This window comes from Danio rerio, chromosome 12 (assembly GCF_052040795.2).
Source record: "Danio rerio strain M-AB ecotype USA chromosome 12, GRCz13ab, whole genome shotgun sequence".
NCBI lineage: Eukaryota > Metazoa > Chordata > Actinopteri > Cypriniformes > Danionidae > Danio > Danio rerio.
In genome coordinates this window covers 28,522,501-28,537,010 of record NC_141032.1, presented here as the reverse complement: position 1 = coordinate 28,537,010, position 14,510 = coordinate 28,522,501, and the positions used below count along the sequence as shown (strand labels likewise).

At 35.5% G+C, this 14,510-nt stretch overlaps 1 protein-coding gene and 1 long non-coding RNA gene across 30 annotated transcripts in view; one reads left to right on the top strand and one right to left on the bottom strand.

The window, feature by feature from the left end:
• The window catches only part of LOC147834483 (uncharacterized), a 122,469-nt gene that overhangs the window by 46,631 nt on the left and 61,328 nt on the right, over positions 1 to 14,510 (bottom strand). Inside the window, exon 2 of the long non-coding RNA XR_015504192.1 lies at positions 233 to 369. This is a non-coding gene — a long non-coding RNA (uncharacterized LOC147834483). The remainder of the gene's footprint in view (positions 1 to 232; positions 370 to 14,510) is intronic.
• Positions 1 to 14,510, top strand: part of usp54b (ubiquitin specific peptidase 54b) — a 189,845-nt gene that overhangs the window by 147,156 nt on the left and 28,179 nt on the right. For all 29 annotated transcript variants that reach the window (XR_015504186.1, XR_015504185.1, XR_015504181.1 and 26 more), the window contains 7 exons: positions 709 to 855; positions 3,646 to 3,795; positions 3,875 to 4,046; positions 8,682 to 8,858; positions 8,992 to 9,604; positions 13,735 to 13,862; positions 13,989 to 14,147. Coding sequence is in view for 17 of the 29 variants with exons in the window: in XM_087276406.1 (XP_087132532.1) it covers positions 709 to 855; positions 3,646 to 3,795; positions 3,875 to 4,046; positions 8,682 to 8,858; positions 8,992 to 9,604; positions 13,735 to 13,862; positions 13,989 to 14,147 (1,546 nt within the window). In the remaining 12 variants the exon portion in view is untranslated. The remainder of the gene's footprint in view (positions 1 to 708; positions 856 to 3,645; positions 3,796 to 3,874; positions 4,047 to 8,681; positions 8,859 to 8,991; positions 9,605 to 13,734; positions 13,863 to 13,988; positions 14,148 to 14,510) is intronic.

The window sequence follows — 14,510 nt, the reverse complement described above, 5'->3', positions numbered from 1 at the left end:
TTCTTGATGCAGTGTTTAAGAGTTTCTGAACAGCTTGGCTCTTTTACTACACATTGTGTGAAAACACAGTGACTTCAGTGACTTAAAAATACAGTTTGAAATTTATGAACTTAATAAGAAGTTAGACGTCATAGTGGCACCATGGGTTGCACGATCGCCTCACAGCAAGAAGGTCACTGGTTCAAGCCTAGGTCAGTTGGCATTTCTGTGTGGAGTTTGCATGGGTTTCCACCGGGTGATCCGGTTTCCCCCAGTCCAAAGACATGTGGTACAGGTGAATTGGGTAAGCTAAATTGTCCATAGTGTATGTGTGTGAATGAGTATGTATGGATGTTTCCCAGTGATACGTTGCAGCTGGAAGGGCATCCGCTGCATAAAACACATGCTAAATAAGTTAGCGGTAAGACACTAAGCTGAAAAGAAAATGAATGAATAAACAATAGTGAACCCAAGTACTGTATGCTTTTGGGAGAAACCTGTATTAAATAGGCCTGTATACTGTATATGTGTGTGTGTGTATGTATGGAATGTGTGTGTATACTGTACATGCATGAATGTAGGCATTTCATTTGAATTTAGTAAAATGTAGTAGTTTAGTAGTTTTATAATATCAAAATATACTCTACATTACAGAGAAGCTAAATGCTGCATTGATAGTTCTTGTCCCCCCCCCCCTCAGTATCATGAATTTTGATCTCTTGATTTCAGAGTAACTGTGGTGAGATGCTGCGGATTCGGCGAGTTCTAATGAACTGCCCGGAGATCATCAGCATCGGTCTTGTTTGGGATTCAGATCACTCTGATCTGGCTGAAGATGTCATTCACAGCCTGGGCACATGCCTACGCTTGGGTGATGTAAGACTCCTGCACACACAAACAACACACACTGCTCTTTGTCTGTCTGTCTGTGTCTCTTCAGCGCAGTAACCTTGAGCCTTGCGCACAGTGCAGGACAAGAGCAGGAAACACACTGTACTCTTTGTCACATTCAATATCTCCACGGCTTCGCTAGTGCAACTGCTTTCTCACAAGATGTATGCCAGGGCTGTGTGCCATTCTTAATGCAGTCTGTGTTATTTTTAGCTTTCGTGTATTTCTTGAACTGATAAAGCCCCCAGAATGAACAGTTTAAATAAAGTAAAAAATGAAATAAAAAATACAATAAAAAATATCATTGCTAATTTGTTCAAGACAACTTAACACATTGTAATTACTAATATATTAATATTATGCATTTAGCATACACTTTCAGAAAAATGGTACAATGTTGTACCAAAGAAGGTGCAAACCCTTGTCACTGGGGCAGTACCTTTTTATGGAACAGAATTGTACCTTAAGACAAGGAAACAAATTTGTACCATTGGAGTTTGTACCTTTAAGGACATGATTTGTATCATGTGAAACCAAAATGTACCTTTGCTTTTTAAAAACCTGGAGATACAATATTGTACCGTCATCAAAGGTACAAATCTGATCCATGAAGGTACCACTACAGTGACAAGACCCTTTGTACCTTAACAGTGTCAAATGTGTTCCTTCAAGAACTATTCAAGGGCATTTTGCTACTGTTGATCCAAAATGTGTTCATTTATTTTCAGTAAATATAAAACATCAAATACAGTTAAACATTTTTTAAAGTTTCTTATTGTGTAAATGCACCTTTTTCATTTACAATAGGAAAAATACTCATATAAATAAATTAAAAGATCTCTTTTTTGCTAAACATTTCACAACACTTTTCACAAAATTGTTACAGAAAAACATTTTCACATGTACAATATAAAACATTTTTTTTTTGCTATAGTGTTCACACAATACCTTTTGTAATCGCTTAAAAGTTAATTTAATTTACTTAATTTTAAAATAGAACTAGAATTATGCAAAAGATTTGCATAATGTTTGATTTGTTTTACAATAGTAAAATGTCTGCATGAACACTTTGCATATGCTGGACTTTTACCAGCTAACGTACATAGTGGAAAGCAAACGTGTGGATATCAATAATGAAAATGTATGCTCACCAAATCTTTATTAAAATGCCCTAAATGTTTAGTTTACAATACATACACTCAAAAATAAAGGTCACGGGGCTGGTACCTTTTCAAAAGGTACAAATTTGTCCATAAAAGGTCCATATTAATACCTGAAGGGTACATATTAGCACATTAAAAGTACAAAAGGGTTCCTCTTAAAATTTGTAGGTACTAATATATACATTTGAGGTACCAATATGTACCTTTTAAGTACAAACATGTACATTACCTTCTGAAAAGGCACAACTCGGTGACAACTCGCATACCTTTATTTCTGAGAGTGTATAATTTTGTTTTACCAGTTGTCTTGTTTAATAGAACCTAATAGTTCAAGTCTATGAGTTTCTATATACTTTTTAATATTGATTCATGTTTTAATATGAAAATTATTCATAAAATCACTTTGCCTTTACAGTAATATTTATTTTTATAGATATTGTAATAAAGAAGTTGTCCAACACTTATGTACCTTTTTATGAGAACAATTGTGTACCTTCATTTTATTTGTACCATAAAAGGTACAGAACAGTATCAAAAGAGATCTTTTTTGTACCATATAAGGTACAACTTTTACAAAGGTACAAAAATGTTCATTAAGGAACATTATTTGTACAGCTGTGTACCTTTTTTTTTGAGAGTGTACAAGGTGTTTTCAGAAACATTAGGCAATTTAAATTAGTTTATATTGGTATAAAAAAGAATAATCATATGTTCATTATCAAATTTTTTTATTTTTTGCTTTATCTCTTTTCTAGACCAAATATCTAAAAAAAACTCAGATCAAGTAAAGATATTGTTTTATTTTTAACTTTAGAAGAAACAAATTAAGAGTTTTTCCTTAAAACTTTACTTAAAAGTAAAATATTCTTGTTTTCGCTTTGAAACTTTCTAATCCAAATTGTAGACATTTGGATTAGAAACAAGATAAAAATTGTGAGAAAACCTTCTATAAATCTTATAAATACAGTAATTAAATACAATTCTGTAGCTCCTGGTAAACCATAATTCAGACCCATAATTGTATGTCTTGCCATGTGACTACTGCGGATGCACAAACTGCGATATAGATGCTGAAATGTTATATTGTGCAGCCCATAAATCTCTCTGTCTGTTTGTTTATCCACACACCCATCAAATAATTAAAAGCGTTTAAAATAAAAAAGTAATACAGTACATTTGTATTTGATCCATCTGAAAATACTAATGTTGTGTGTATCCAAGCAATAAAAGACTTTCTATAGTCATATACAGTAATACATTCACTATACAAATTATCACTCATTTATGCATAATATTAGTACATTTATTCTTCACAATTTAAAATTGTTCATGAAATTACACTAACAAAAGACATATCTTGTGTTAAATGAGATATGAGTGCGTGTAAATTTAATAATTCCATTCAACTCAAATCTTTTAAAGTGTTGCATTTTAAAAACTTTTCATTCAAATTCACAATCATAAAGTAAAAGTAAGTGTATTTTTTAACCCGAATTGCTTAGAGATTCCCTCAGATGCAGAATACAGTTACTGTACCTGTTGCTAACTGAAACATATTGCAAATAGCAGACTGTAAATGTGCCCGCTCTTGCTTTATCTGCCTGTCCTCCAGCTCTTCTACCGTGTGACGGATGAACGAGCTAAGCAGTCTGAGCTCTATCTTGTGGGCATGGTTTGCTACTACGGCAAGCATTACTCCACCTTCTTCTTCCAGACCAAGATACGCAAATGGATGTACTTTGATGACGCACATGTGAAGGAGGTAATGACACGTCTGCTTCTAGTGTTTCTAATAATGAACAGAGCCTGTGCTTAACCCTGTGTGTTCCGAACGATCATAGATTGGTCCCAAGTGGAAGGACGTGGTGTCGAGATGTATAAAAGGCCACTACCAACCTCTATTGCTGCTGTATGCTGACCCGCGTGGCACACCCGTGTCTTCGCAAGATATGCTGGCAGCACAGCTGGACCTGCACCACAGCAGCAAGGCCGGCTACGACAGCGAAGACTCCGGTGAGATAAAGAGGAAGTGAGAGGTAGAGGGTTAAGCAAAACAAAAGAAAAACATACGTATAAGTTCTGATTCTGTGGAAACAAAGGAATGGTTCACTCGTCTTTCCTAGAGATGTGGAAAAGTATTGATATATATATATATATATATATATATATATATATATATATATATATATATATATATATATATATATATATATACATATTTTTTTCCTTGATAATATATTGATATTCTAGCTTCTAGTATCAGACTTTTTTTTTGTTATTTTATGGATTAAAAAATCCATAAATGTTTTTGTGCACAAATGAAGGTACAAGTAGGCGTGGCCAACAATTGCCATTTTGTTTGCACGTCATCGCACCAACTGTGGGTGACCAAAAAACAACAAAGAGGTGGAGCATCAGTGAAGCTACAAACGCCTGCTAGCATTTTGCTTAGACAGGCTTTTCTTTGGGAGAAAAATTACTTTAATACTTCATTACATTATTGCTTTACAGGTCTAAAGAAAATTATGAATGATAAATTATCATTATTATTATTATTATAAGTAAAATAAATACCTTTATAGACAAAGTATATAAGTATACAATTTCACTCACCTGGAAATACATATCATCTGATAATTGTAGGAAATAATTCCAAAAGGCAATTGACTGTGTAAAGCCACATAAAACAAAACAAAATGTATATGCTGAGTTCAGCGGCTAATCAGCCGGAATCAGCTGAGGTGATGAGACAGCGAGCAGCGAGACCTAGCTGTCACTCAAGTGGCCATGCACTTAATTATGCAGATTTAATAAAAACTTATTAAAAACAAAACTTATGAGTTATAAAAAAGTTCACCCCCCTCACAGTTGTCATGAAGGGTAATATTAGCTATCTGCACCAAAACCATCTTCTGTACCTGGCTGTAAACATGTTTGTATTAGCTGTAAAATGAGCTAATTTACCATTACAGTCAGAGAAGCTCTGGATTTCCTGGAGCCAACCCTCTAAGGCGAGTCGATGATTTGCAGTTTCAGTTACTTCCGTATTGGCTTCACAAGGGAAAGCTGGGAGTTGCCGCTTGCTTCCTCCTCTGCTCTTTTTTTAAAGTATTGTAATATGTCGCTACATGTATTATAGTGTAATATATCATGATATATTGTGTCTGGACCCATGTATTGGGATGTGTATTGAATCGGGAGGCCCCTTGCCAATACACAGCTCTAGTTTTTCTGAACCCTAAAGAATTTTGTCACACCCGCTAATGACCAATACTTTCCATAAAAGAAACATACAAAAATATTGGCCGTGGAAATAAAGGCTTACTTAATGACAGGCTAAACAAATTTTGAAGCACTCAATGTAAATTTGCAGCTATTATTACACATTAAGTAATCCTTAATGCCATTCTTAGTTAAATTATAAAAATAAACATTATTATTATTATTATTGTAATTATTATTTTTATTATTATTACTATTAAAAATCTAACATTATATTTAGTGTTAGTTTTATTATTATAAATTTAACAATATTATTATTATGTATACAGTAAATTAATAAAATTAGTTATTATAGTTGCTTTTATTAGCTTTAATTTTGGCTTATGAGCTAAAAAATATTATTAAATATAAAAATTATATTATTATTTTTTTATAAACCACTCTTTAGGTTTGATCCATATTGCATTTTCATATTTGGTGCAAAATCACAGCATGTGGAGAGATGGAAGTCATGAGGAGCAGCATTTTCTGTGAAAATTGAGAATCTGAGAAACTGAAAACACTTATGATGTGCTCATTTGACTTCTGATTTTCCTGAAACCCTATGATTCTGAACAAAAGTAACTGTTTATGTATTTTATTTACTAAGTTAATTGACACCCATTCTAACAGTCCTTGGCACATTTGGGATGTTCCTGTGAAAAGTTGTGATTTCTGAATGTATCAGATTTTTTGTTGTTGCTGAAAATCTGATTTAGGAAAATTGATCTGAGTGATTCATTCATGCATTTGAATGATTTGGTTAACAGGTTCATGACTTTGCTTCACAATCCAGTGATTGCTACAATAATTCTTGATTTACCAGCTCACTAAACAGGAAGATCTTGGTGAAAAATGCCTTCAATTTCATTCTGTATCTCACACAAAAAAAGTATGACTTTAGAACAGTGTTCCGCAAACTTTCTGAATCCTAAAGCCCACCCTTTTTAAAACAATACTCAGTGGACTCAGTGGGATGAGGATTTTTAAACCAATTTTGAACCCATTGTTTATAAATAATAAGGTATTTTAGAGCTAGGCATAAACAGAAAAGTTAAACAGAGAAAGTAAAAAAAATCAGGTCCAAACACAATAAAATGAAGTTTCTGGATACAGCATATTGAGGTTTTTAGACAGTGCACATTTCTGACTTTTGAAAGGGAGTATTTTTTGGTATTTTGTTTCTTTGGTTGCATGTTGTTAACGCACAGTTTTTTCACAATTTAAAACATTTTATAATAATTCTTGATGTCTTTAAGGCAGTTTTCTGAAGCTTTACAGCAGGCACTGGCTCTGGTTTAAAAACATTGCTTAAAAAGACCTGAAATATTGTGCAAAAATCACAGAGACATCCTTTATAGAGCTTTTAAATACTTTTTGAAGACTGAAAATTTTGTCTACTCTCATTGTGATTGTCATATTATGCTTTTTTTTACAAGATCTAAAATAACTCTCAGGTGTCCACAGGCTATGTCTGTGAAATTTCAGCCCAAAATACCTCACAAATCATTTACTATATCATTCTATGAATCAGTGCTTCACTATCTTGGTTCTCGCACTCCATCTCTCTTTTCACTTTAGTCATTTGTTCTAATTCTAAAACTATAAATGGCCTGCAAGTGGACTCCAAAGTATATTTAGACATGATTTCAGCTTGAAGGGACTATATAGGTTTTATTCAAATGGCATTTTGGTTTGTGACATGTTGTATTTATTTAAATTCATTTATTTACATTTATTTAGAAAGGTATGTTAGCGCATTTTAACAAAATCAGTCTTCTAGCCAGAAGAGAACCAAAGGCTAACATTTTAATTTGTCTTAATATCAAAGGAGCATTCCCGAACAATGGGAGAATTGGTGATGGCTCTACTACAACCCCAAATGCCTCAGAAAAGGTCTAAAAAAACTAAACCAGTACATGTAGAGCTTTGGACATGTCCAGAACATGTGGAGCAGAGTAGCAGGAGCCTGCCCACACCGATCGCTTATGGAATCTATGTCAGCATTGATCCTAGGCCCCGTTTACACTGCTACGTTTTAGTTTTAAAGGGCATAAGTTTTGTTACGGTTACGCCATTATCCACACTACACAGGAGTTTTCAAACGCCAAAAAATGAGCTTTTTAAAAACGCTGAACTGTTTTCATTTTAAAATGCTCCTGCTCTGTCTCAGTGTGGATAGGAGAAAACAGAGACATCTGAAAACGGAGATGTGGCTGCAGACATTACCCTTACTGATTGGGTTTTTTCCTCAATATTAAGTAGCCTACACAAAGTTCAGTCTTGCATCCTTTCCTTGTGAGTTCAGACTTTGCAATTTTGATATGGAAAACAAACTCCCGAGGACACACCATTTAAATTTTCAAAGGGAACAGTGTACTGTATAACCTCATTCACATCACCCTGGCTAAGTTGTTTCACTTTCTTCACAATAAAATGAAAACATGATATAAGGAATTGCCTATTTTCATTTTCATAATAACAACTTAAAAAACACCAAAAATGTTGAGGCATTGTGTAGCTGCAAATGTATACTGTATGACTGTCATCTTTACTGTATGCATATTTAGGTAACTCTTTATTTTGATGGTCCATTTGAGTATTAGTACTGTAGACTATCTGCTTAATATCTGTTGATACTGCTCCGTCAACAGACATTTAACTGACTATAAGAAACTTGGCAATTAGGATAAGTACTAACACTAATCCTAACCACAACTCTAACTCCAATGTAACAGTCTACTTATAATCTAATGAGAATTCAACAAAAACGGAAAATCAAAATAACATGTGACCCATATTTTTAACAAAACAGAGCCTATAACGTAACTGCGTCCTTGACAAGATAAATGAAATATCACGTTTAATAAATATAGTGAGATTAGATCCAGCAGTAGATTCTTGGTGAACCGTCTGATGTGCACAGCTCTCACCTGGGGAGCTCTGCTTAAAGCACCCGCTGACTGCCTGAAGCTCAGACGCACACATATGCTGCAGCGCATGACAGAGTGTGTGTGGTCAAGTGATGTGTGTTTTTTCAGTGGTGTAGTGTGGATGGAGAACTGATCCAAAACATTAGGTGATACGTGGATTGTTTTTGTTCTAAAATGTCGTTTTAAAACTAAAACATATTAGTGTAAACAGGCCCTAAGAGAGTCAGACTTTAGACAAGTAAAAAAATTATAATAAAAACTCTGCAGTAAAAGATATTTAGAGAAAAGAAGTAATTTGAACCTTTATTTAATTACACAAGGGTGAGTAAATGATGAAAGAAATATTATTTTTTAAAGAGAGCTATACCTTCAAATGTGGCCTTTGAGGAGCTGGCTATTTCTAAAGCTAACTTTCTCGGTTTTAAATGCCCTTATGTGTTTATTTTGTTTTCAGGACGGGAGCCCTCAATTTCAAGTGACACTCGCACAGACTCTTCCACAGACAGCTACAGCTACAAGCACTCTCGATCACACCATGAGTCCATGGCCTCCCATTTCTCTTCTGACTCTCAGGGAACTGTGGTGTGTAATCAGGACAGCAGCGGTTCCCAGAACAGCATGGACACTGCAGGTACACATGCGCTCTTTAATATAAATGCCACCAGCCACAGCGTCACGCTACATCAAACAAAGAAGCCACGTGCCCTGATAAATTTACATGCAACTTTCAGAAAAATATATCTGTTTCTGACTTTATTTTTTAGGGGAGGTTCTAGACCAGGCCACTCCTATTTGCACGCCAAGACCCTCTTCTACTGGCCATCTGCAGGACTATAAAGAGACTGTGAACATGATCCACAGCAGACCTCTCTCATCGTCCTCTAGCTCAGGCGTGGGGGGTTCGGAAGCTGGAGCGCGAGCGAGAGACTGGGAGGACGAGAGCACCAGCAGCGAGTCCAAATCCAGCTCCAGCGGAGGCCGCTATCGCCCCACTTGGAGACCCAGAAGAGAGGCCCTGAACATCGACAGCATCTTCAGCCGGGAAAGACATCGGCCTGTGGGATACACCACGCTTGGACCTTCCCCTCTGCCGGAAGACCCCATGTCACCAGTGCACGGTGAGCTGGTCTCAGTGGCTGTGGCAGAGGGATCAAACGGAGCAGCAGGAGAGACGGGGGATATGACCGATGGCTCTGGGGGTGCGGTGGAGCCGGGAGTTGAGCATGTGCCAAACCCACCACCTTTACGAGGTGTAGAACAGCAGCCTCGGCTGATCCAGAGGATGGAGAGTGGCTACGAAAGTAGTGAGAGGAACAGCAACAGCCCGATCAGCATGGACATGCCCCTCAGCGACAACCCAAACTCGAGTGCTCACAGGTAACAATGCAACTCGCCAAACTGAACAAACCTAACTGAAGTCAATTCTCAAAGCCAGCAATTTACCAATAATAGAAGAAATTCTGTAATAAGAATTGATTCAGTGTTATACTGACTAATCAATTATTTCTAATAATTTTAGGCTTATTTTGCATGAACGTTTTCATTTTAATTGCTCACTAAATCAACCCCTCTCTCTATTTATAAATACTCTACAAAAGTTTGGGGTCAATAGGATTTTTAAATGTTTTAAAATAAGCTTCTCCTGCTCACCAAGGCTGCATTTTTAAAAAATACAGAACAAATTTAAACATTACAAATTGTTATTGCACTATAAAATAACTACTCAAAAGTAAGTTATAATATAATTTAATAATTTATTCCAGTGATTTTAATGATGAATTTTCAGCTTCATTACTCCAGTCTACAGAGTCACATGATTCATCAGAAATCACTCTAATATTAATTAATTAATTAATTCATTCATTCATTCATTTTCTTTTCGGCTTAGTCCCTTTATTAATAATTGGAATGAACTGCCCAATAATCCAGCAGATGCCCTTCAAGCTGCAATCTACTTGGAAACATCCATACGCACTCATTCACACACATACACTACAGCCAATTCAGTTTATTCAAGTCACGTGTAGAGCATGTCTTTGGACTTGTGGGGGAAACCTGAGAACCTAGAGGAAACCTATGCGAGTTGGGGAGAGCATACAAACTCCACACAAAAATGCCAACTGACCCAGCCTCGGCTTGAACCAGTGACGTTCTTGTAAAAGCAATAATGGCTGGAGTAATCATTTCATTTGTAACTACATACAAATAAGAAAGCAGTAATATAAAATATTCATAAAAATCTAACAATAAAAAATGTCTTACAATTAATAAATGCCACCCTGATAAACAAAATAATTTTCATGAAAAAAAGCATGAAAAAAAAAAAACAGACCCCAAACTTTTGAACGGTATTAATTTTATATATGAAGAGTTCAGATGCAAAATCCTCTAAGTGCCTTCTGAAATTTCTATCAAAAATGATTTTTTTAATCTTTTTTTAATCTTTTCAAATTTGTTTACCTTTTCATAAATGTGATATTACTGAACATACACACAGGAGCCTGATAAAAATGCAAATTTTAGAGGAAAATTTCAGATGACATTTAAAGGTTTATGCATCTCTTCATATATATATATATATATATATATATATATATATATATATATATATATATATATATATATATATATATATATATATATATTCATAATCTTCTGGATATCCTTTTTTAGCTATTTGTATTATCAATAAAGAAAAGGAAACACTAATGTAACATAAAATTTGCAATGCACACAGTGAGGTACATTAGGTGTAGAAAACATTAGTTTTAAAAAAGAAAATGTATAGAGTTTACAAAATAAAATAGTGATACAACATCATCAGCACTTTTAATTCTTTTTCAAATATTTTCCATGTGCTGTTTGTATTTGGCATAATGACACTACACAATATTTTTCTAGTTATTTTGCAAGATAATTGTATTCAGCTTAAAGTGCTGAATACTAATTAAAATCACATTTTAAATATTAAAAAAAAAAAAATCTTAGCAGGCTAATTATATTGACCTTTAAAATATTAATATTAAAATCTACTTTTATTCCAGCCAAATTAAAAGAATAATAATTTCTCCAGATGAAATACTGATACTAATAATAGGAATTGCTCAGGACAACTTTGTTTCTTACACATCACTTTTCAAAATTTAAATTAAGTAATTAAAAATGTAAAATAGAGTTTAAATGATAAGTTTGCATTTTAAGTAAAAATACAAAAAAGTAACTGTTAAATAACTTATCAAAATGCAGTAATTTGGTAAATCTCATAATTCTTCTTCAGATGCACAGACAATTTTGTCATATCTCTTGAATATTTCATCAGGTACTGGCAATCTTTTCAAATTATATGTGTTGTCATTTCTTTTTCAAATATAAGCATTTCCAAACCCATGATGTGCCTCAGACCGCAGACACAGAGGGTCAGATTTACTAACAGCTTGCTCCAGAACAAATCCTTTTTTTGGCATTAAAAACTATCAGGATTTAGCTACTAAAGGCACACAGTGAAACAGTACTGCTGAAAAAGTGTTGACACAGTGCTTTTTCAGCTGACCCTATTTTGATGTTTAAATGAATCACGCAATATTACTTCCTTAGGATAGTCCGTTTGCTTGTATTTGCATTTGTATTGTATTAATGGTCCAAAAAGCATGTCTTAACAAGTTTTAGGCTGATGTTGTTATTAGGTAAACATATACACTTAGAAACTTGAACTATATTATACACACCTTGTCCTTGTCATCTCTGGTAAGTCTTCTTTATTTCTCATTGTCAGTATATTACTTGTAAAACCCCCATCTATGTTTCGATGGGATTTGCTGGTAATTTGTCCTGTTTGGTAAATCTGGCTCATAGTTTTCTCTGTCTGTTATCAGCTACTTCTGAATAGTTGTTGTTTTGCAATCTAACGCACAGACAGATGTTACTGTATGGTGAGTAAATACTGCTGATCTATATATAGAGCAGAGGTAAACACCAGAATGTGTGCTTTGGAGGATATGCATAGGCATTTTTCTCAGGCTTATGTCTGTTAAAAATATTTACATAGGTATGATTATAGGGAAACACAGTGGCTCAGTGGTTAGCACTGTCGACTCATAGCAAGAAGGTTGCTTGTTCGAGTCCCAGCTGGGTCAGTTGCCGTTTCTGTGTGGAGTTTGCATGTTCTCCTCAGGTTCGCGTGGGTTTCCTCCGGGTTTTCCGGGTTCCCGCACAGTCCAAAAACATGCGCTATAGGTGAATTTAATAAATTTAATTGGCCGTAGTGTATGAGTGTGATTGAGTGTGTATGGATGTTTCCCAACACTGGGTTGCAGATGGAAGGGCATTAGCTGTGTAAAACATATGCTGCATAAGTTGGTAGTCCATTCCATTGTGGTGACCCCTGATGAATAAAGTTAGTTAGTTAGTAAAACTTTATTGTCCTTGACAGGAAATTTGTTATGGACATCACTACGGTGCCAGTGCGCTCACTACACACCAGTTATTGGTGGAGTGGAGAGACAGTGATAGATTCAATTCGGTGGATGGGGATGATTGGGAGGTCATCATCATAAGGGCCGATAGAGGACTTTGGTCAGGACACCGGGGTTACACCCCTTCTCTTTCACGAGTAGTGCCATGGGATTTTTAATGACCACAGAGAGTCAGGACCTCGGTTTAACGTCTCATCCGAAAGACGGTGCCCACTAACAGTGTTGTGTCCCCTTCACTTTTACTGAGGCATTAGGACTCACGCAGTCCACAGGTTGAGCGCCCCCTGCTGGCCTCACTAACAACACTTCCAACAGCAAGCTAGTTTTCTCAAGTGGTCTCCCATCCAGGTACTGACCCGGCTCAGCTCTGCTTAGCTGCAGTGAGTGACCAAAGGAAAACAAAGCCAAAGGAAAATGAATAAATGAATGAAAGTATGATTATTTTACAGATATTTACATGCATTAGTACTGTTAAGATGATGCAGAAGCTTAAAGGGGTAGTTCACCCAAAAAATTAATTTCTGTCTTTATTTACTGAGCCTTGACTTGTTCCAAACAAGTCTAAGTTTATTTAGTCTGTTAAGCAAAAAGAAGATATTTTGAATTTAAATAACCATTGACATTCAGAGTAGAAAAAAAGAAATACTATGGAATTCAATACTTAAAATTTTTCAACATTTTTCAAAATCTCTTCTTTTGTGTTCAACAGAATATGACAAGGGTGAGTTGATGGCAGCATTTTAAATTTTGCTCAACTATCTACACTGTATGTCAACTTATTACACTGTATGTCTATACAAAATCAGGTTCATATTCTCTTCATTAAGATATATGATTGAGAATGAGAGTGTTTGTTAGTTGTATTTTGTGATGTTAGTGTTTGTTAATCAGTGTTTGTTAATTGTATTTTGCCTACAGTACAGAAAATGCCCAAATATCCATTTATGGTTGTATCATATATTAAACCTGTACTGTATTTGTAACTAACGCTCATGGTATTTAAGTTCTCAATCGTTTGCTCTCTTCCACTTGCAGGGACTTTGGAAATAAGAGGCCTGTAACGTCTGGACCATCTTGGCGCACTGTGCCCAAGTCCAAAAGTAGCAGTGCCATCCTGCAGGACCTCAAATCACCCACCTGGAGCAGCGCTGCGCTAAGTTTGGGTGAGTCACCGCTAGTCTGTGCCCATGTGCATTAACCTACTATTTCTACAAGGTGTTCGTGTCAGGTCTTTAACTGCGACATGAATATTTCAGTTACTTATTTATGTCTTTGTTTTATATTTGTAGGGGAAGAGCGTAGTGAGCTGGATGAATTGCAGGAGGAAGTTGCTCGCAGGGCTAGGCAACAGGAGCTGCAGAGGAAGAAGGAGAAGGAGAGAGAAGCGGCGCAGGGCTTTAATCCCAGACCCAGCAAATTCATGGACCTGGATGAACTTCAGCACCAGGGTAAATGCCACACAGTGCCAAAAAATGCTCCAACCAACTGTGAGAGGAGCTAGAAAATAAGCTTAAATCAGCCTAAAGTGGTTAGCTGGTCACCCACCATGGCTATGTAAGACTGTAATGGTAGTCTACTGGTAATGTTTGTTGAGTTTTGATTTACATTTATTCATTCTTATAACTAGACTGTTAAGGCTTGTCTGTTCAGATTGACCACAAATTAAATGACTATTCAGCTAAACCAAATTCCAAAAACCAGCATTGCAATATATTAGGAGACCAGCAAACCTATTGAAAGCAGCTATAACAAACAAACTTTAGTCTGGTTTCTAGAATAGCCTAATATATTGGAACACAACGTTTTAGATT